General features: G+C 42.0%; 1 protein-coding gene across 2 annotated transcripts; it reads left to right on the forward strand.

Moving 5' to 3' along the window:
• Positions 1–4,098: 4,098 nt before the first annotated feature.
• Positions 4,099–21,295, forward strand: LOC131417614 (ADP-ribosylation factor 2). Of its 2 annotated transcripts, none has more exons than XM_058561265.1 (5): positions 4,099–4,243; positions 6,344–6,510; positions 12,082–12,192; positions 18,271–18,395; positions 19,469–21,295. In XM_058561265.1, the coding sequence occupies exons 2-5, from the start codon at positions 6,363–6,365 to the stop codon at positions 19,628–19,630; spliced, it is 546 nt and encodes a 181-aa protein (XP_058417248.1). In that variant the 5' UTR covers positions 4,099–4,243; positions 6,344–6,362; the 3' UTR covers positions 19,631–21,295. The 2 variants fall into 2 exon arrangements, with proteins under 2 accessions (XP_058417248.1, XP_058417249.1); XM_058561266.1 differs by lacking the exon at positions 4,099–4,243 and adding an exon at positions 4,284–4,459.
• The last annotated feature ends 1,636 nt before the right edge of the window (positions 21,296–22,931 follow it).

A 22,931-nucleotide genomic window follows, 5' to 3' on the forward strand; every position in this document is an offset into this window, starting at 1 on the left:
TGTGTGCGAGACAAGGACATCATCGCCTCTCTTGCAGATGTCATTGTGAAGCAGACAAAGGTGGTCTTCATAGGCTCTTGTATACCTTTCCCTCTGTACCTCCTCCCCTCTTTCCCAAGTTCTTTCAGCATTAGTTACAATATATTTCTCTTCCCAGGAGTATATGCAATTTAAGAGAGCATTGGCAGGGAGAGTAATGCCTAGCCTAAGGAAACAAATCTCTAATGGCAAATTGCAGAGACTGTGACATTTCTATGGGGAGCTATGCGTGGGTAGCGATCCTAATTCTTGCCCCTCCAATCATAACCCACAAGCTAGCCGCCCATGCCCTAAGCCCAGGCTTTCAGGGAGCTTTGTGAAAACTTCACTTTACAGCCACATCATAGCCAGTTTTAGGAAGATGGAGTTGCCATCTGTTTGTTTTCTGTCAGAGAAACCTATTTCCCAAAAGGCTAGGGAACAGAGCAAAACGGAGAAAGGATATGGAATTTTAAAAGAAAGGTAGACCAGCCAATGCAATGCAACATTCTAGCTGTAGTCAGGTGTGGGTTTTGTTTTTTTTTTTTTGGATGAATATGTCTTTTCTCTTTAGAGGATCAAGGACAAACACCTATAGTCATGAAAATCAATTCATTCTAGAAAATCTGAGTGGGCAGGAAAGATGATAGAATCCTCTGTGGAAAGGAATGAACGTTGCTATGGAAACCAGAGGATCCTTTAGTGCGAGCTCCAAGCACTTACCAGGCTGCTTAACCCTGCATATTAACATTGTGGGTCCAGAGAGCTGCCTGCATCTCTTTGAAAAGAGATTATTCAGATATTGGTCTGATGAGCTTTTGTGCATTTTGAGAAAAGAAAGTTGGAGTTAGGTGGGAGGGGCTGAGTTGCCTAGAACATTAAGATACTAAAGGCCCACAAACCACAGCTGATTGGGCATGACTATATTGGCTACATGTTCTCTGGGGGGCTCTTGAGAAAAAGTGAAGATGTGTCCTAAGGTTTCTCCTAAGGATGAGTTTACTGGAGGGTTGTTTCTAGGGCAAGAAACATGTACAGCAGGGCTTTCTAAGAGAGGGAGAAGACATCTCTTGAGGAGAAGTGTAACCAGAATAGAGAGAGAAGTTTAGGGGAAGGTGGTCTGGGTATACTGTGTGACATTTAAACTCTCTAAACTGAAATGTTTTCACGGGAGAATTAGATGAGATAATTATCACAGAGTACCTACTACATTCAGCACCCGACCCAGCAGTTACACAGCAGATGCTAACTACACTACCATGGGTACTATAACTAAAACTAATAACACAATTAACTGATTTTAAAGTCTAACTCAGAGATGGGGAGCTGTCTGCAAATAAGATGTTTCTCCAGGGGAAATTCTCTCTCTGCTTCTCCCAAGAGCACTTTGTACTTTCCATGCTGTACAAATAACATTATTGAGTGGGCAAGAAATGTTTTCTATGAAGAAAAACACCCCACTCAATCAATATCATCATAAGCAATTTTTGTTTATTGAGTCATCACAGTTTGTGCTTGATAAACTTCCCCTGAGCAGCTATCACGATTTCTATTAAACTTCCTTCCTAATTGTCAGAGTTTTGTATTTTTTTAAAATAACAAGTTTTGCATTATAAAATTAGTATAACATTTTCTCTCAATCACTTAAAAAAATCACAACCCCACCTCCTGAATACAATCACTAGTAAGTAAAAAAAAATATATGAAACATATGTATGTATAAAACATATATATATTATATATATATATCAATATGTGTGTGTATATGTATGTATCTATACTGTAGTAATCCTTTAGTAAGTGAGTGCCATTGTGGGTAAGGACTTTGTTTAATTCACAGGCACAATGAAGATCTTGTGAAAATAATGCATATTCTCAGGTTGTGAAGGGTGGAGGGACAAAGCTGTATTATTATCAGCCCAAACATTTCTTCCATAGGTACATACAATGGTAGGTAAAAATCTTATCTTTGCTATTTCACCTTTTTTTCAGGTTATGATGACTCCATTCAAACAAACAACCTTCATAGTTGCTGGCAAAACAACTTTACATCTTTGTCTTGGAAGTCAGCAGGACACAAATAGATCATTGGTAGTACATGAAATAAAAACACTAGTAAAATTTGGAAAAAAATAACAAGAAATCAAATAGATGAAAATTAAACCAACATGAGACACCTTTTTATTTTTATTTTTTGGTTATGAAATTTGTAGAAACAGAACACTAAAAACTCTCTTTTTCGAAAAGAGCTTATCAATTAAGGAAGTAAACATGGCTTTCACTTGGTCGATGGGAATGTAAATTTGTATAATCTACTCAGAAAACAATTTGTCAATGTAATGTGTACCAAGAGCCTTAAAAATCTTCATGTTTTGACCCAGTGGTTCCACGTTCTGAATTTTTTCCTAAAAAAATAGCAAGGAATGCAGGGGAAAAAAAAGATGTTCACTGCAACATTATTCATAACAGAAAAACTTAAAAACAATGTAAATACTGAACTATACAAAGATGATTAAATAAATCAGAGTATGATGGAATATCACAAAGCTATCAAAAATGTTTAAGAAAAATGTTAAATAATGTGGAAAATTTCAAATTAACACGTTAAGTGGAAAAAAACAAAACTGTATGTATTCATAATCCGAACTATGTAAAAATCACATGGAGGGCCGGCCCCGCGGCTTAGCCGTTAAGTGTGCGCACTCTGCTACTGGCAGCCAGGGTTCGGATCCCAGGCGCGCACCGACAGGGCTTCTCCAGCCATGCTGAGGCCGCGTCCCACATACAGCAACTAGAAAGATGTGCAACTATGACATACAACTATCTACTGGGGCTTTGGGAAAAAAAGGAGGAGGATTGGCAATAGATGTTAGCTCAGAGCTGGTCTTCCTCAGCAAAAAATGAGGAGGATTAGCACGGATGTTAGCTTAGGGCTGATCTTCCTCACACACACAAAAAAATCACATGGAAAAATGACTGGAAAGAAATAAACCACAATGTTAACAGCGATTGCCTCTGGATGATAGGATGATGGGTGATTTTTTTCTTTTCTCTTTCTCCTCCTCCTCTTCCTCCTTTTCTTCTCTTTCTGGTGGAGAGTGCCTTTTTTTTTCATTATACTGTAAAAAAATAACTATGTATAATTTTTTATAGTCAGAAAAAAATACTTTAAAGGAGCCATGTGGAAAAATCTCTCACACGTACTTATATTTACCCTCATATATACAATCAGTGTGACCAGGAAAGTATTTGGTTAAATAGATTAAGATGTCAGACAGACGTAGGCTTGAATCTCTGCCCAGCTACTTAATTTGCCCCCTCTTTGTAAAATGGGAATGATAGTAGTTTCTAACTCATGGGACGTTATGGTGATGCAGGTAAAGTCCTTGACATATTTCCTGGCACATATTATGCATTCAACAGATGTTAGTTTTTCTGAGCATGTACAGTTATCTACCATTTACGGGCGTTTGTAACCTTTTTAGTTAACCAAGTTGGCGTTTAGGGGGCTGAGTTATTGAGAGCATTTCTCAGGAAGTGAGGACTGCGGTTCTGCGACGTCTGAACGAAGGTGCAGGTGGCTAGTATTTTCCCCAACTGTTTAAAATCTGTTTAGAAGCAGGGCGGCAGTCTAGCTTCAGACTGAATAGGAAACCTTCCTTATGCCTAATTTCGGTGTCGGTGTCTGGGTATTTCCTACAAAACAACGCCCAAACTAGTTTCCACTTTTAGCTCAACCCCGGCAAATTTCTTTAAATAGCGCCATGAACTTGGCCCCGCCCACATGCCCCCACCCGGTTGGTCCGAATGCTCGCGGGGTTAGTTCAAGCCTGGGGATTCTTCCCAGTTGATTGGCGGAGTAAATCGGCAAGCCTTCTGTCTTTTTCATTGGTCGCGCGCGGCACTGGGGCGGGGCATATGGGCGGGTCTCGCCGGGACGCAGTGAGCTGTTATTGGAAGATGAACCCGGCATTTCCAGAGCTTCGTGCCGTCGCCTAGGTCGCGAGGGGCGGGCCTCCTGCCCCCAGGCTATTATTTTCTTTTTCATTGGCCAGACGGGCCGTCACTCACAGAACTTCGCGCTCATTGGTGCAAAAAACTCCAAGAGGCCGTGGGTGATTGGTTGCTTCCTGTTCCCGCCCCCCCGCGTCAGTCGCCATTTTGCAGACGGGAGCCGAAATCCTGAAGGCAGAGGTGTTGGGAGCCGTGCTCAGTTTGGGGACAGGTGAGTCGCGGGCTGAGGAGAAGGGGCGGCGGCAATCAAGGCCTGGTTGGATTTCCGCACCGTCGGCGGGCAGGAGACTAGAAAGCAGCGGGTGGCTTGCGGAAAGGGGCTGGGCTCGCTGTCCCTTCTCCGCCCGTTGCAGGGCGGGGGCTGCGGGATCCGAGAGAGGCTTGGTGCGGCCGTCGTGGTGCCCTCCGCTGTCCAGAGGGCCCGCAGGTGAGGGTGAGGCCGCCCCGCTCTGGTGGTCGGGCAGAAAGGGCGTTCGGAGGCCTTCCCCGAGGACTGGGCGCGCGTCCCTACCCGCCGCACACGCCCACTTGGCCGCCCGCTTTCGTTCGTGCCCTGGAGGTCTCGCCGCCGGTTCTCGCCGGTGGACAACTGGTGCTTGTCGCAGGGCAGCGTGAGCGTGCCGAAGAGGCGCCCTGCTCGGTGGCGGCGTCTTCTAGGGGTCTCCAGCGGCGCAGCGGGGTCTGGGCGCCTCTGGTAGATGAGTGGGAAGACGACGGAAAGAGAAGCCAGAGGGAGAAACTAGGAGATGTACCGTGTGTGGTTGGGAGGGGGAATCGCACGAGTATTTGCCTCAAAGGACATCTAAGTGGGAAGTACCTTTCCTCCCCCAGCACGTTCCTTACGGTTTTTCTCATCTGTGAGATTTGTCTGTTTTCGGAAACAAAGACAAGGAATCTCTAGTTTTGTCGCCCAGCAAGATTTTGAGTGCTGCCATGCACTGGACTTTTATATACTTTCTATATGGACCTTCTGTGAATGATTAAAACATTCATCGTTCTTTGGTTGTAGCAGTTCACCTGTATCTCATTTGTGTACAGGATAAAAACTCTGCCCCTTTTCTCTGCTCAGAGAATGGAATGGTATGTGCTTGAACATCATCCATGGTGTTAAACTACTGTGGGAAACCATTGAATTTTAGAGGTGGGGCCTCTGGAATTTGGTGACCTCCGGTCTGAGGTCACTAGGGTGCGGATGAATGGGAGATGGGCTGTCGTTGCACCGTCCCACTGCTCTGTCCAGGAGTAAAGTTTTCCTTTGGTTAGCAGTTTAAAAGGAAAATCGTAGTCTTTGGAACAAGGAGATTTTTTTTTTTTTCTGTTTGAAGAATCTTTGTAGACTTCCAGGAGCTTGGTTAGAGGTGTAGACACAGTAGTACTTTTAAGTCTTTAATTAGAATGTCAAGCTCACATTTCAGATAGACTGATCTGTTAAAAGAAAAGACTGTAGAGTAAATTTATGCAAAGCTAGTCTATCTTTACTATTGCCTTCCTTTATAGAATATTATGCACTCCACTGAAAAATAAAATATTGAACATTCATGCTGTTAGAAGTCAATATAGTGATTGCCTTTTGGGGAGTAATGCTGGGAGGGGGTAGGAGGAGTTCTGAGTGGCTGGTAATCATATTTTTTTGATTTGGTTCGTGACATTTCATTGAACTGTACAGTTGCCATGTATGTTTATATTTGTTTGTAAATTACATTTCAATAAAAAGTTTAAAAAGTTAGTTGAGAGTAAAGTGATGGTCAACACTGGACACTGTGGTACGTCTTCAGCTCTTTGCCTGGTTAATTTCTCTCTTAGCGGTGCAGTTTCTCAATGCTGTATTTCCTCACGAAGCTTTTTAGGATCTTTTCTGGGTATTGATACTGTCTGCTAGCCAAAGGCAGCTACTAAATTTCTAAGAGATATTGATATTTCACCTGCCTTAAGGACTTTGCTTCACATTGTGTAAAATAAACTGGTTTTCTGCTTCATAAGTTCTCCTTTCAAGAGAATTTAGATGTATTTGATGTGGCATTGCTTCCGTACTTAAGGTGACTGAAGCCTGGCACCATGGTGGTGGCATTGAGACTGCGCTTCCACGTATCCCACTTGGTTGCTGCAGTGGAAAAGAGAATTTTCTGGCAAGGCATCAAAAGGCTTAGTTGAGTTTCTCTTTGAAAACAAGACACACTACTCCTTATTGGCCAAACTAAAAATTGCTTAAATTTTACTAGGAGCCACCTCTAATACAGACTTGTATTTTGTGTCTGTCATTTCTATATTTCTGCAAAGAACAATTACTTGACTTGCCTTTCTTTTCATTCAGGTAACAGAATTCAATTACAATGGGGAACGTTTTTGACAAACTGTTTAAAAGTCTATTTGGGAAAAAAGAGATGCGGATTCTTATGGTGGGTTTGGATGCAGCTGGAAAAACCACCATCTTGTATAAATTGAAGCTGGGAGAGATTGTGACTACCATCCCTACAATAGGTATGTTAACAACCTGTGACAAGACCAATGTACAATTTAGTCTCTTATACTTTTGCCTGCTTCTTACATTATTGAATATTTCTTTTTGAAAATCTTATCTGCTCCCAAAGCGTAAACTTTTTGAGGCCCAAACTAGGTCATATATACTTTCCTAGTTGCTCTCCCGCCTCTCTAGCACATTGGTAGGTTTACAGGGGCATCATCTGAACACATTTACGTTAGCAAATTTAACCCTATCTGCTTTGCAAAAAGAAAAAGAGAATGATTAAAAACAGTGAGGGCAGTTATGCCATCCATTCCTCCCAGATAGTGTGTATCCAAGCCTAAGCCTGAGATGGGAGCTGGGAACCTGCTGCTGCCCCCTCAGCCAGTCTTTGTTCCAGCTGGCCTTTCTAAGTGGAAGCATCTCTCACACGAAGTATGCTCTTAGTGTTTAAAGATGCAGTGTGAATTTTTTTTCTTCATCTGGCTCAAGCCAACTATTTGAGCTGGTGTTCAATTGCAGAATCTAATTTGTTCTGATGCTGAAGGGCAGTCTAGCAGTGTAGTTATTCCTGTGAACCAGCACTGTGTTTTGTGAGCTAGTTAAGGGTTTTGCAAAGGTGGTTTTGACAGAATTTAATCTTTGCCTTATGACCTGCCTCTGGATCCAAACCCCTGAGTGAGAATAGACTCCACAGGATGGCATGGGAACGGCAGGAGTGTTCTGAACGTTGGATTAGGCACAGGAACCAAATGATCAACTTCCAACTTGGGCAGTAGCTTCAGAGATTGCAACATTTGAAGGAGGAGGAAACCAGATGGAGAAAATGTTCATACCCACAATTAAAAAAATGTTATTAGTCCGAAATGAAAATACCATAATTGCTTGGTTTTCTCCAATTATAAAAATAATTCCTGCTTCCATAATGTCATACATACAGAAAAACATAAGCAAGTGTTAAAAAACACTCTGCTATTAAGATTTTGGTAATATATTTGTAAAATCATATGCATGCTGTTTTCCAACTTATTTTGCGTTAGACAATATGTTTGGATCTTTCTGTGTCATTTCCTCTCTGGAATGCTTTCCTGCCTTCTTCCTTAGCCCCCTCCCCCCTTTATGTAGCTAATGCCAGCTCATTCTTTTGGTCTCAGTTTAAACATTATTTCTCAGAGACACCTTTCCTGACCCCTTTGACTGGTTTTCCCCTTTTATAAGTTGCCATAGCAACTTGAACTTCTTAGTAACCGTCAATAAATTTGTCATTGCTTGCTCACTGTCTCTCTTCCTCCCAACAGTGTAAATAAGAGCAGGAGTCATGTCTGTCTTGTTCACCACTGTCCCCAGGTGCCTAGCGAAATGCCTGGCACATAGTAGGTGTCCAGTAAATATTTGGTGGATGAGTTGAATAATGATCTTGTGGTGGATCGTTAAACTGATGGCCCCAGTGGATCATGCCCCTCAGTATTCACACCTTGTGCAGTCACCTTCCGTAGTGGTGCTGAGCTTGGCCACGGAACTTGCTTTGGCCAAGGGGACATTAGCAGATGTAATTCAAACAAAGATTTGATAAGGGCTTGTGCCTTGGGGCTTGCCCTTTTGCAACTCTCTACCACCATATGAGGAAGCTCTATGCTCCTTGAGAATAAAAAGACCACCTGGAGAGGGAGAGGCCCAGCCCAGCCCCCACCGGACTCAGTCGCCAAATGCAGCTGCAAGAGGAAGCCCAGGCAACCCACAGAATTGGTGGGGGGGGTGGGAATCATTGTTCTAAGTCACTAAGTTTTGGGGCTTAAATAATAAGCGATACAGATCAACATCAAATTTTAATAACTGGAAAGTATTCCATTATGTGGCTATATCTTAACAGATTTCCATTGATGGATGATTAGGTTATTTGCAATGGTTCTTGGTAAACGATGCTGAAGTGAGCATCTTGAACATTTTTGCAAACACGTACTTTATCTCCTTGCAGTAATCCCTGGAGGAGGGATTGCTATGTTCAAACTAATGTGCATTGCCAAATTGCTCTCCAAAAAGCTTGTGTCACCAACTATAAAAAGTGTTCATTTCTCTGGGGAATTTGCCAGGCTGTGTGTCTTGAAAAGAAAAAAACACCGAGTTCTGTTGGGATTTCTTTTATTATAAGTGAATATGTTCAAACGTCCATTGGCCATTTGTATTTGTTCTTCTGTGACTCTTTTTTAATACTGTTCAGCTATTTTTCTTTTGGGATTTTTCTTCAAATCCTTCAAATCCTAAGGTTTTGAAGAAGGACATCGTGGGTCGGGAACAACTCTTGTCACATATTAGTTGTTTCCCGGTTGATTGTCTTTCAACCTTGTTTTTTCTGTGTTTTGCTAGACAGAAGTTCAAAATTATTAGGTAGCTAAATTTACCAATTTTTTTCTTTTTTAGTTTTGGTATCATTTTTAGAAAAGTCTTCCCCACTCCAAGATCATAAAAGTATTCACCAAAATTTTCTTCTGCTAATTTTATGGGTTATTTTTATTTCATTTTTAAAAACATTTAAATATTTGACCACTTGAAGTTTTTTTTTCTGTAAGTAAGGTAGGGATTTAGGTATATTTTTCAAATGAGTAGGCCAGTGCTGTCCAGTAGAACTTTCTGCAGTGATGGAAATGTCTGTGTCTGTGCTCTCCAGTGTGGTAGCCATTAGCCACAAGTGGCTGTGGAGCACTTAAAGTGTGGCTAGTGTGATTGAAGAGCTGAACTTTTAATTGTATTTAACTTAAATCTAAATAGCCACATATGTATTGGTCATGCACGGGGGTGGACAGTTGTCCAATGCCATTCATTTACTTTATGCAAATGCCTTACTTTATCATATGCTAAATTCTCATGGGTACATGTGTCTTTTTCTGGACAACTCCCTGTTGTATTCATTTGAACTCAATTACTTCAAATATGACTAGGGTTTGATAATATCTTTAAAAATAATTTGTTATTCATTTTCAGAGATTTCCTAGTTATGCCTACTTGCTTACTTTTCCAGATTAAATTTAAGATCATTTTGCTAAGTTTCCTGCCCTTCCTCCCTTTCCCCCATCACTTTAGGATTGAAATGGCATTGAATTTATGAATGTACACGTTTATACATTTAGCAAGAATTTAGATTGCTGCAGTGTTTTGAGTGCTCTTGCTGAAACAAGGCATGACTCAAGATGAGATTTGGAAAGTGAGCAGGGCCAGGTTGTGGTGGGCCTTGACGATCATGTTTGGGATTTTGGGGGTGGGAAGCCAAGGAGAGATTATTCTTTTTTTTTTCCCCTTATTTTATTTATTTATTTTCTTTCTTTCTTTCTTTCTTTTTTGGTGAGGAAGATCAGCCCTGAGCTAACATCTGATGCTGATCCTCCTCTTTTTTGCTGAGGAAGATTGGCCCTGAGCTAACATCTGTGCCCATCTTCCTCTACTTTATATGGGATGCTGCCACAGCATGGTGTGACAAGCGGTGCATCGGTGCGTGCCCGGGATCCGAACCTTCGAACCCCAGGCCACCGAAGCGGAGCGTGCACTTAACTGCTTGGCCACTGGGCCAGCCCCTCCCCTTATTTTAAATATTTCAGTCAAACATAAATGTGTAGAGAAGTGATGTGACCACATTGCTAGCTTTGATGAGAAAATAGTAAATGGATGGAGAGAGAAAGAGTAGCTATAGGTCGATTAGTTAGGCTGTTTCAGTAACGGGCTAGAAATGATGGTTTCTTGGGTTAGGGTGACTATTAAATATTTAGGAGATTGAATTGATAAGATTTGGTAATGAGGTTTTTCGGAATGAGAGAGTTAAAAGCGTCAGGGATGTGTCCCACATTTCCAGCTTGTGGAATGAAGTCAGTGCGGGGGTAACTAGCAGAGGAGCAGGTTGAAGGAGCAGATTGAAAACTTGAAGTTCAATTTTTGACATACTGTCTTATTGGAGCCTTTGAGACATCTAACCAAAGATGTTGGCTAGAAGGTTGGATTATGAGCCTGAAGCTCGCAAGAGAGACCTGGGTTGGGGTAATGTAAATGTTACCCAACCAGGTTCGTTTTGGCCACTGCATGATTATGCCCATCACCAAGATGAGGAGTTTGCAAAGAGAAAGGATTTAATCACAAGGTGGCCAAGCGAGGAGGCGGGAGGATCAATCTCAGATCCACCTCCTTGAAAATGGGGACTCAGGGATATTTATGGGATAAGGGGGCGGGACAGTCTGAAGTGTGGGAATAGATGATTGGAGGTAGGGAGAAATGAGGTAATTGATTTGCGCAAGCGTAGTCAAGCTTCGTGCCTCTTCATAGGACACATGTTCACAAAATGGCAGCATTACCATGATCTGAGGGTGGAGTTTTTAGCTCCTTAGCATCAAAAAGTTCACTTGTGGAGCATTTGCACAGGCCAAGTTGATGGGTTGGTGCTCTGAACTGGATGAAGACGAGGGGTCGACTCTCAGTTCATGAAAAACTCAAGCAGTCCACCCGTTACCATGGTGACCCAAGCCTCAGAAATGTTATCCATAGGGTGGGTTTTAGTAATGCATTATCTGCTTTTGCAAACAAACAGCTGAGTATGGTTAAAGCAAGTTGGCCCCCGGTTTCATAAATTTGAGAGTTGTTAGCACAAAGATGGTAATGAAGCCCTAGGAATGAGGGGGTGTGGAAAGAGGAGAATGAATGGGACAGGACAGAGTCATGGCAACTTCGTCATTAAAAGATCAATTAAGTGTGGCTGAGCTCACTAAGGAGACTGAGAAGGTACAGCCATAGAAATAGAAGGCAAATGAGCCAGGGAAGTTTCTAGGAGGGAGTCAGCAGTAGTGTCAAAATCAAATTTATTACAAAAGATAAAGATAAAATCAAATTACATAAGAACTGAAGAGCATGTGTTGGATTCGTTGACATGGTGATCATTGCTGACCTTGGCGGGACCAGCCACGGAACATGATGAAGTAGAACTAAGGTACTGTTTGTTGGGCGAGAGGTGAGGGACAAAGAAGGCACAGTGAATGGAGCTGAACTTCTTAGAGAAGTTTGACTTGAAAAGGGAAAATAGAGGGTGGTAGCAGGTGAAGAAGTGGCGTCAAGGAAGGGTTTTTTTGAAAGATGTAAAAGGCTTAAGCGTGTTGAGAACAGGTTGGAGATTTCAGATAGGGGGAGAGAATAGCAGTAGTAAAAGGTTCCAGACAGTGTGGGTGGATTGGATCTGGCACACAGGTGGATGGAATTGGCATTAGATAGTTGCCCTCTTCTGTTGTTCAAAGGAGGAGGGAGAAAAGTGTGGGTGAAGACGTAGGTAGGTTTCTACATTGCGTATGGGAAGTGGGAGTCAATCCCATTAGTGGCTTCTGTTTGCTCTGAAGGACGCCGAGAGAAAGAGGGGAGATGGGAGAGTAGAGGAGGTTTGAAACATCTGTCATGACGAGTGGAAGAGCAAGCTGACTACCATATTCTGTTTTGTAAGCTGTAGATCTTTGACTAGTAAGCTGCTTTGTAAATTAAAAGTACTGTCTAAATGTTAGCTGAAATTATTTTGAATTGTTCAACCAGCAAAAGTCTTAAAAATTTTCTCCATCTTCTCAATTTAGGTTTCAATGTGGAGACGGTAGAATATAAAAACATCAGCTTCACAGTCTGGGATGTTGGTGGCCAGGACAAAATCAGACCTTTGTGGCGACATTATTTCCAGAACACCCAAGGTAAAGATTATCCTGTCTATTGCCTTGGAACTGTTTATATTAAATGGGTCTAAAGAGGGATGCTTGAGGGGCCGGCCCCGTGGCTTAGCGGTTAAGTGCTCGCGCTCCCCTGCTGGCGGCCCGGGTTCAGATCCCGAGCGCGCACTGACGCACCGCTTCTCCGGCCATGCTGAGGCCGTGTCCCACATACAGCAACTAGAAGGACGTGCATCTATGACATACAACTATCTACTGGGGCTTTGGGGGAAAATATAAATAAAATTATAAAAAAAAAAAAAGAGGGATGCTTAAAGCAAAACCTTGTGGTGCTCTGCTTTATATGGACTGTCACTCATTCCTTCTCTTCTGATGACCCACTTACACTTACTGGGGAGCTTTCTCTTTGACAAATGGTTCCTGCCTTTCTAGAAAAAGTACTTGGACTTTAATGCCTTACATAGGAAACTCCTTTTAATCTAGAATAGTTAGAAAATGGTTATCCTGATGAATTTTATCTTTTGGTTAATTGAGAGTTATATGTGCCTTAGATGAAGTACCAATTTTTGAAGAATTTGAATTCAGTAAACTCTTTTAAACCTGTTGAGAATATCTAAAAATCATGCCTCTGGAGAGAAAGAGATGAACACGGATGGCTGGAATCCCAAATCTCAGCATCTTGTGTGGCCACAGCTCCTCCCTGCTGCCCTACTGTTCTAACAAGTACATAAATAGGCATGAATATCCCAGATTGTTACCTTATTTCCTTATCATTGGTTTGTTAAAAGTTGGGGTTTTAGTGTGTTCTACTCCCCCATCAATCTATTTGAGTTTTTTTCATTGATTATATTTTGGGTAAATGATACCTTACAGAATATTGCCTATCAAGATATCCGTAACTGTTCACATAGTTTTTACAGCCTGATTCTCATGTAGAATCATAACGATATGGCATCTACGTACTCATTTTAGAATTTATTTGGAGTCTTTTAATTTTGAAGATTCCACTACCAATGGTGGTTTCATTGCATGTGTTTCTTAGAAAAGACTTATATTTGCTGCTCTTTTCAGACCAAATACCCAAGTCGACTATTCCTTTATATTTTATATCATTGTTTTAGCTGTTACCTCTGGCACTTAACTCTGTTTGCAGTTATTTTCTCGGCCTATAGATTTTAGAATGTCTTTCCTCAAAATAGTACATTTATCTTTTTTTTTTTACTTTTGTTAGTGGAAAATTTTAAACATTTACAAAAAGAGAGAGGATACATAAGGAACCCCCATGTACCCATCACCCAGCTTCAACAGTGATTGACATTTTGCCCAGAATATGTTATAGCAAATTCCAGATATGATGCCTTTTACTCATATATCCTTCAGTGTTCATTTCAAATTGATAAAGCCTTTTTTTTAACGTAATCTCCATGCCATTATCACATCTCCAAAATTAATACTAATTCTTTAATATCTAGTACCCAGTTCTTATTCATATTTCTCCAGTTGTGTCAGGTATATCCTCTCCACGTTTGGTTTGTTGCGTCAGGAATCAGAGTTCACACATTGCATTTCATTGTTACATCACTTGAGCCTGTTATTCTACAGTAGGTAACCCCTCTCTTTTTTCTTTGCTGTTTTTTAGGTGTTTATCCCACATTCTGGATTTGGTTGATTATTGTGATGTCGTTTAACTTGTTTGCCTATCTATGGATATCCTGTAAAATGGTAGTTTGTTCTAGAGGCTTGATTAGATTCTGGTTCATTTTGAGGGCAAGAATGCTTCATAAGTGGTGCTAAGTACTTCCTGTTGTATCACATTTAACACAGAAGTTTGAGTGTCACACTTTTATGATGCTACGTGGATTCAGACGGTATCAGCCTAATTCCCCCCAAATAAAGTTCCCTATTAACCTTTCATCTAATGGTTTTGGCATCCATGAACACTATTACTAGACCCATTATTTCATTAGGAGTTACAAAATGGTGATTTTTCTAGATCTTGTCATTCCATCTGCATTTATTAGCTGAAATCCTTCTAAACAAGAAACTCCTTCATCAAATATTTGTTTTCTCTGAAAAATGGTTTATACAAGAAAGGCAGGAAAAATGCTTAATTCTTTCCCTGTATTGATTTTCAGAGAAACATCCTGATACCCTAGCAACTTCATGATGACTTTTAGATTTTTGTATCCTTATGTTTCAATCCATTGCAGACAATATACTTTTTGATACTCAGAGTGTCCATTTATCTTGGATTGGCACTTGCCATATTGGCCAAACTATTGCAATTCTTCATCGTTAATAAAGCTAGAAAACGTGGATTTGAACCACAGCTCTGCTATAAAACCTTGGGAAAGTTAAGTAATCTTTTATGTCTTAATTTCCTCATCTGTAAAATAGAGGTAATACGTACTGTGCTGTATCATTTGGCTTCAATGAGATTAATTTTGTAAAATGCTTAGTTCTGTGGTTGAAATGTAGTAGGCACTCAGACAGGAGCCTGTATTAGATTCTCCAGAGAAACAGAACCAATAGGATGGATGGATGAGTGGGTATGTATATATGAGTATGTATATATATGTGTGTATGAGTATATTTTTTGTATATATGAGATGTGTTATATAGGAATTGGCTCACATGGTTATGGAGGCTGAATAGTCCCAGGATCTTCATTTGGCAAGCTGGAGAACCAGGAGAGCCAGTGGTGTAAGTTCCAATTCAAAGGCAGGAAAAGACCCATGTCCCAGCTCTAGGACAGTCAGGCAGAGAGAGTGAATTCTCTCTTATTGCTCTTTTTTTTTTTTTTTTTTTGCTGAGGAAGATTCTTCCTGAGCTGCCAATCTTCTTCTTTTTTATTTTTTTTCCTTGAGGAAGATTAGCCCTGAGCTAACATCTGTGCCAGTCATCCTCTATTTTGCATGTGGGTCACCACCATAGCATGGGTGACAGTGATGTATGTCCGAGCCCCGGAACTGCACCTGCAAACCCGGGCTGCTGGAGCAGAGCGTGCCACACTTAACCACCACGCCACCACATGCCATGGGCCGGCCCTCGTACTGCTCTTTTTTGTCCTATTCAGGCATTCAGTGGATTGGATGAGGTCCACCCACATTGGGGAGGACAGTCTGCTTTACTCAGTCTACTGATTCAAATGTTAATCTCATCCAGAAACACCCTCACAGACACACTCAGAATAATTGACCCAAATATCTGGGCATCCGGTGGCTGAGTCAAGTTGACACATAAAATTAACCATTACAGAGCCCAAATTGTTAGAGGTTTTACTTCCTCATTCTCTGGGAGGATTTCTTTTGCCTACCCTATTCAGAATTGTTATATTCAGTCAGCAAGTTGAAATGCAGTTTTGTTTTCAATCTTCTATTCGTAACAAGCCTAATTGTTTCAAATTTCAGTAACTATTGCTTTGATGGTGAGGAACTGGCTATTTTCTAGGACTTTGGGGTGGGTAATTTAAGCTCTTTATGAAATTAACACATGGGGACTGGTGGTTCCAAATATCTCAGCCGTGCATAGTTTTGGATGCTACCCCTATTTTTTCTTCCAGCTTCCCAAAGGTCAGGCTGTCTTTTTTAATTTGAATTTTCTTCTTCTTCAGTATGTTGAGTATGGCAGACTTAATGATAGCTTTTAGCTCTCTATTAAGACACTTAACTGTGTGTAGGTTTCTCTTGTATAGATCAGAATTTGAATGTTTATGTGATTTCTTAGTTGATTTTATCATATAGAATGCATAAAATGGTCTATTAATTCTCATATGGAAAGATTTTTCTCCTTGATTATAGGTTCAGTTATTTAAATTTGTTAAATGGCAATATATTTTTATATGGTTCAAAATTCAAAAAGAAATAAAAGTATATAGTGAAAAGTCACCATCCCATTCCTGTACCTTAACCACCCAGTTCCCCTTCCATAGACAACTACTTTTATTTCTTGTTTGTCTGTTGAAAGATATTTATGCATATTCAAACAGCTGTTGATATATATTCCTCCCCCCTTTTAAAAACAAATTATACTCTTCATGTATAAATTTATCTTTTCTGGGTTCTCTCAGCTCAAGAGTGTAGTCAGTCTCATGCTAGGTTCTTTTGTTCCTCAGATAAGGCTCTAAATTAAAACAGAGTATAAAATAGGACCTAATATTTATAAGCCTTTATTTTCATTAGGAATGGCAAAGGGATAACATGTCAGCTTCCACCCTGTCAGTTTTGCATTGGAGACTAAGGATCTTCTCGAATTCCTGGATAACCTCATTTGTTTAGTTCTGATCAGAGTCGAGAACTACTGGTAGCATATCAGATCTTTGGGGGGAGTGTTGAATGTTCTGCATTTTTTTTAATCCGATGTGATATAACAGACATGACTGACTTGCAGGCAAGCCCCAAACATTCAGAAGCCTTGGGAGCTCCTGTCTGCCGGCTCCAGAGCAGCTGTCAGGCAGCTGTTGGGAGGGCCTGGGAGGCACCGAGGGAAGGGACAGAGGGCCAGTGCTGATTTTCCCTCCTAGACGTAGTTGTGAACTTTCGTTGTCAGAAGGAACCAAGAGGTCATCTTATCCCACTACCCTTTTCTTACCAGCAGGGTCCCTTCTGCAGTGTCCCCACAAGTTGTGGCTTAAGCTGGGACAAATGTCTCCAGTGACGGGCGTGCCTCCTGAGGCAGCCCATTGCCCCTTCAGTTCTGTGGACTCTTTAGCATGTTGACTTCCTGTAGTTTGTACCCACTTATCTTCCATCTACTTCTAGAGCTACATAGAACAAGTTGAACCTCTCTTTATGTCATAGCTCTTTAGATATTGAAAGACAGCTGTCAGTCCTCCCAGTGAGTCTTTTCTCTAGGGAAAATATCCCCAGTTATATCAATTATTTTTCATATGACATGGAATCAAATTCCTTTGCCATCCTATTCATTCTTTGAATCCCTCCGGTTTGCCTCTGTCTTAGAGTGTGGGGTCCGGCGCTGACCACGTAACATCCCCAGGATGTTCTGACTAACGTACAGTTGAGTAGGCTTTTTATCACCCGTATCCTAAAAACTGAGCTGCTGTCACTGCTGTTGATACAGCCTAGGATCAGATTAGTTCTTTTAGCAGCTACTTCACATTTTTGTCTCATAGAGAGTTTATTGTCAACTAACCACCAAGTTATTAGTATCATTATTGCCACATGGACCACTGCTAAGAGAATCTTCCCCATTCTGTGTTTGGGTATGTGTTGGATTCCTCCTGGGTACCTCTTCTGGAGATCTTTTGGCCCTACCACTTCCTCCAGCCAATGTGGCAGTGACCAAATCTGTGCATGTTTCAACCACCTTTGCTCAGATACAATGTGGTGGTACCTTTCTTCAACCTGTCTCTAGCTTTGTGGGATTTCTCTGATGCTGGAAAGACTTCTAACACTAACTACCTGGAGTTTGGCCAAATGGGCACAAAACTCCCTCGCTTCAGACATCAGCTGCAAATTTAGGGGTCCCCAGACCACTGTCACTTCTGATCAATTGGCTACAAATTTGGCGGTACCCACTACCCCCTTAGGTTAATAATTCATTAGAATGATTCACAAGACTCAGGAAAGTGCTATACTTACGATTACAGTTTTATTATAGCAAAAGGATACAAGTGAACCAGCCAAAGGGAAAGATGCATAGGGCGAAATCTGGGAGGCATCAGACACAAAGCTTCCATTGTCCTCTTCCCATTGAGTCAGGGTGCATTACCTGTCCGGCACATTGATGTGTAACATACGCAAAGTATTGCCAACCAAGGAAGCTTATCTGAACTTTGATGTCAATAGTTTTTATTGAGACTTTATTATGTAGGCGTGATATGGAAATGAAGTGATTAAAAATGAGTCTAACTTTTTCTGTCTATATTCTTGTTATTGTTAATCTGGTATAAGGCTGTGATGCTTCTGAAAAAGATAGGCTGCTTGAGCGTACAGCAGGACTCCTAACTCTAGAGATCATATATCCTTCCATATTGATTGCTTTCAGTGAAACCACACACGTGAGCAGGGAGAAGCTGGGGGACATATAAACGGCTGCCCTTTCCAGGTTCAGGTTACTAACATGCTTGTGATTTCTTTCCAGGTCTGATTTTTGTGGTTGACAGTAATGATAGAGAGCGGGTCAATGAGGCCCGAGAAGAACTAACCAGAATGTTAGCAGAAGATGAGCTCAGAGATGCAGTTTTGTTGGTGTTTGTAAATAAACAGGTATGTCATTGGCTTTCTGAATACTGGGACTGAAATTTACTGCCATGTGCTCACTTAAAAATATAGATATTTAAATTAGATGTCTGCCTTCCTCTCTTCAGTCCCTACCATAATCTTTCCCTCTGTTGCCTTTTCAACATACGTCTAATATTCATCCATTCACTCAACAAATATTAACTGAGCATCTACTAAGATCTAGGCATTGTTTTAGGTATTGGTGATATAGCAGTGAACAAGACAGACAAAAGTCCCTGTGTTCATGGAGTTTACCTTCCAGTGGGAGGAGAGTCAGTCAATAAATATGTGCCTGGTGGAAATGTTGTGGAGCAAGGTAGAGCAGAGGAAGGGGGCAGGATGGATGTGGGGAAGGGCCAGAATGCCTCTCTGATAAGATGGTGTCTGAGCAAGGCCTTGTATCAGAGGACAAGATAGACAGAGATTCCTGCCCTTGTACGGCTTGCATTCTAGTTAAGGGAGATGGATAATAACCAATAACATACTAAATAAGTAAATTTTATAACATAATAGCAAGTGGTGAGTGCTGTATTTAAAAAAGTTAAGCAGGACAGTTAGGAGGGTCACAGGGCTCAGATCATGAAGGCCTTGCAAAGCCTCATAAGGACTCTGGCTCTCACCCCAAGAGAGACGGAGCTGTTTCAGGGTTTTGATAGAAGAATAACTTGATCTGACTTGCACCGACTGCTGGGTTGAGAAGAGACTTTAGGGGAGCAAGAGCAGAAGCAGAGAGACCAATTAGGAAGTTATTTCTGTAATCGAGTGAGAAATGATGATGGTGGGATCAGGGTATAGCTATGGAGGTGGTGAGAAGTGGTCAGATCCTGAATGTATTTTAAGGGTAGAGCCAGTAGGATTTCTTAATATGGAGTTGAGAGAGTTGAGAAAGAGAGAAAAATTAAGGATGATTGCAGGGTTTTAGCCTGAGCAGCTACAAGGCTAGAGTTACCATCAGCTGAAATAAGACTGTGGGTTAGGGGAGGTTTTGGGGGAAGAGCATAATATTTCATTATGTAGGTACAACATTATAAACTGACTTTTGAATATTCTCTTTCAAGGATCTTCCCAATGCTATGAACGCAGCAGAGATAACAGACAAGCTCGGCTTACATTCCCTCCGCCAGCGAAACTGGTACATTCAGGCTACTTGTGCCACCAGTGGAGATGGGCTTTATGAAGGCCTGGACTGGCTCTCCAACCAGCTCAAAAACCAGAAGTGATCGGAAGTGATCTATTCCCTGTGCATCGTGGCAAAATCAGCTGGCCTCTTCTGTGTGCATGTGTGTGTGTGAGGAGCCAAGTGTGGGTGTGTGGCTGGGAGTGGGAGCAGCTTTCTCACACCGTGCCTTATACATGCTGTAAGAAAACCTGTCCTACATTTTAAGAAAAACCAGTGTTACATTTTAAATGCTACCTTCTGTTTCAATAGCTTTGATGATCAGTTTTGCAGTTGATGGCGGAGTCCAGAGGGCTCACTGGTGCACGATAGCCAGAGTGGTCTTTGTGGTGGGAATGCGGGGGAGAGTTGGCGTGTGGACTGAGTTCATTTGTGCAGTCCTGGATCTGGCGTCTGCACACCTGGGGTCCTGTTAGACTTTGGTGTCCTTTTGTAAATAGGAAGGAACTGTCATTCTTTCCCATCACTGCCAGAGATAGCAGCTCACTTTTCAATGCTTTAAAGCAAACGATCCTCAAGAAAAAAAGGCACTTGCTTGCCACAGGATGGAAGTTCAGATTTGAACTTTTCCCTTAAATTATATTCAGCCTAGACTTCCTGGTTTAACGTGCTTTATTTAAAGGAACCAGTTATCTTTTTCATTAGAGTATCAAGACTCTGTAACACTTGAAAATTATCCAGTCCTTCCCTTATGCTAGTTCCTGCCCTTATTTGCCAAATGGAGACCAAATTGGGTAATAACCCAACATGAGGCTGAGGCTCTTACTGGGGCCACACAGTCAAGCGAGGGTCAGGTTAAGGAAGCGAGGTGACATCATGTTTGTGTCCTACATCACCGTCTCAGGCGTAGGCTCGTGAGACTGCTGCTCCCACTGCTCTCTCTGTGCTGAATGCTCTGCGCTCGAAGCAGGAGGTTTGCTCCTGGGATGGACTCATCACCATGTACCGTCTCTTAGGCCAACTTTTGGTTTGGGTTAGTTTCTGTTCCCAGAACCACATGCCTGTGAGTTCTGAAAGTTTGTGAGAGAATTAAGAAGTTGATTTTGGGGACAAAATTCCTGGCAACCCTTGGTATTGCCCCCAAGTTGGTGCTCAATTTTGCTATGAAAAATGTCTAGTCTAGACTGCTCTCCGTGGCACTGACTCCCTCTTCTGGATGGCAATAATGTCTTCTGTGGAAATGTGCTTTCTTTGTCTTTAAAATATTGATAGAAATGGCTTGGAAATGAGCTCAGTGCCCTCAGTTGTCTAGAGCTCTTTTGCCCAGATGGCTGTTGGCCAAATTTGTACCTAAGCTTTATGTTTTAAAATTCCTTTTTCAAAAAACCTTTATTCAAATTACAGAGGAGGGGAATGTACGGTGAATTTTAACAAAAGTAAACCTTGTTTATTGATATCGATGGAGTTGCTGTTACTAGGAAGAAATTTCATACTGTGATAAATGTAGGGTGTAATGTTTTTCTTTAAAATATTGACTTTAAAGAATGTTCATTTCAACACTTGCAACTAAGTCCAGATTTGATTTTTAACCATGGAGTAATTCCTGAGAAATGTCCAGATTGTGTGCCTCAAATTGGCAGGGACTGTGTCTTAGGCTTTTGTGTTTATGTTTAGTACAGTGTACCTCGTATGGTGCTAGGCCTCATGAGACACGTGTTGGTTGGTTGGACAATAAAGAACTTGCTCTGGAAGGAGCAGAGGACCGCCATGTGCTTCCAAATGTCTTGAACTACTTTAAAATCCCTCCCCCTCCATCCCAGCAGACTCTCCATTGAAAACTCCCAGGCACTTGTACAAAAACAGCTGCAGAGGTGCTGTCCTCCCTGTACTTGTCTCGACACTTTCAACGACAGTCTTGCTCTTTCTGTGATTTTGGAGCTGGGGAGTTGGGGTAAATGGGAGCACTTCAGTGTAGTGGCTTTGAGCAAGGACGTGGGTCCCTGAAAGCCATGTTCACATCCCACCTGTGTCCCTCCCAAGCTGCTGGCCTCAGGCCTGTTACTCTTAACCTCCATATCTCTGAGCCTCAGTTTGCTTGACTGTTAAATGGGGATAATACCACCTACCTTGTATGGCTGTGAGGATTAAATGTCCCAGACCTTTGAACGCCTGGCTCTGGTGGGTCCCTGGAGAAACCTGAGGTCTGAAAGTGAATAGCAGTGCTGGCCACAGACTGTCAGCACTGTTATAGGAGAGATGAAGTGGGAGGAGGTGGGGCTGTGTCCTCTCTCCCGCTCTAGTCACCTTCTGATCCTGCTGAATGCTCTGTCCTCTTCTAACCATGGTAGATGCTAATGAGACCAGCTGGGATGCTTGTTTAAAAAAGCACACTGCCGTGTCCCCCTACCCTCACCCTTTTTTTCTTTATTCCTTTTTTGGTTTGTTTTTAAATTCTGTGATTTTTAGTATATTCACAGAGTTGTGTAGCCACCACTACTAATTTCAGACTATTTTCATCACCCCAAAAAGAAATCCTGGATCCATTAGCATCCACTCCCCTTTTCTCCCTTCCCCATGGCCCCCGGCAAGCACTAATCTACTTTCTGTTTCTAGGGATCTGCCCCTTGTGGGCTGGTGTGGGGCCTGGGGAACTGGGGGTGCTTTAGGAAGTGCCGAGGTGCTGTTGGCCTGACGGCAGCACCAGTCCCGGGCGTCAGTCTAATGACAGATGAGGCGGAGCCCCAGGGAAAAGACTGCCCCATAGTTAGGTGACTGGAATTGATTACCTTGAGAGGAAGGTGGTACTAATTAATGCGGGGACATAGAGCCTAAAGTGGGATGTGTGGTCGCCCCATCAGAGTGGCAGGAGCTCTGAATCTGGGATCAAAGGCCGAGGCTGGAATCAGCTCCGCCCATCCTCCAGCTGGATTCAGTGGGATACTCAGCCTCTGACCCTCAATTTGCCCACCTGGAGAGGAAGTTCCCAGGCTTGCCGGGGCACAACTCTGCGTGAATACCGAGAGCATGGGGGTGGTGTGGGGGCTCCATGAGTCCGTTGTATGTATTGTGGATCATGTAATTTGATCTATTTTAAATAATGCCTCAAGGCTGAGAATATTTGCATGTGAGTTGCTCAGGACAGGAGAGTTTATACTCCTGTCGAGGTGGGTTTCAAGTGAAGTGAAGTATGACACCTTGAAGTCGCCTGAGTCTTTTGTCCATGGGTATCTGGTGGAGGTCAGACAGTATACAGAAAACCTGACCATGTGCTCTGGAGACACTTTTATCTTTTTAAATGTTCAATATTCTTTTCACCCTCTTGGTCGCCGCTTTATTCAGCTATAATTCACATACCATACAGTTCACCCGTTTAAAAGTATACGGTTCAATGGTTTTTAGTATAT

Source organism: Diceros bicornis, chromosome 18 (assembly GCF_020826845.1).
Source record: "Diceros bicornis minor isolate mBicDic1 chromosome 18, mDicBic1.mat.cur, whole genome shotgun sequence".
NCBI lineage: Eukaryota > Metazoa > Chordata > Mammalia > Perissodactyla > Rhinocerotidae > Diceros > Diceros bicornis.

Coding starts and splice junctions, on each gene's coding strand:
- LOC131417614 (XM_058561265.1), top strand. CDS start 6,363: ATGGGGAACGTTTTTGACAAACTGTTTAAAAGTCTATTTGGGAAAAAA. Junction 6,511..12,081: donor GACTACCATCCCTACAATAG/GTATGTTAACAA, acceptor TTCTCAATTTAG/GTTTCAATGTGGAGACGGTA. Junction 12,193..18,270: donor TTATTTCCAGAACACCCAAG/GTAAAGATTATC, acceptor ATTTCTTTCCAG/GTCTGATTTTTGTGGTTGAC.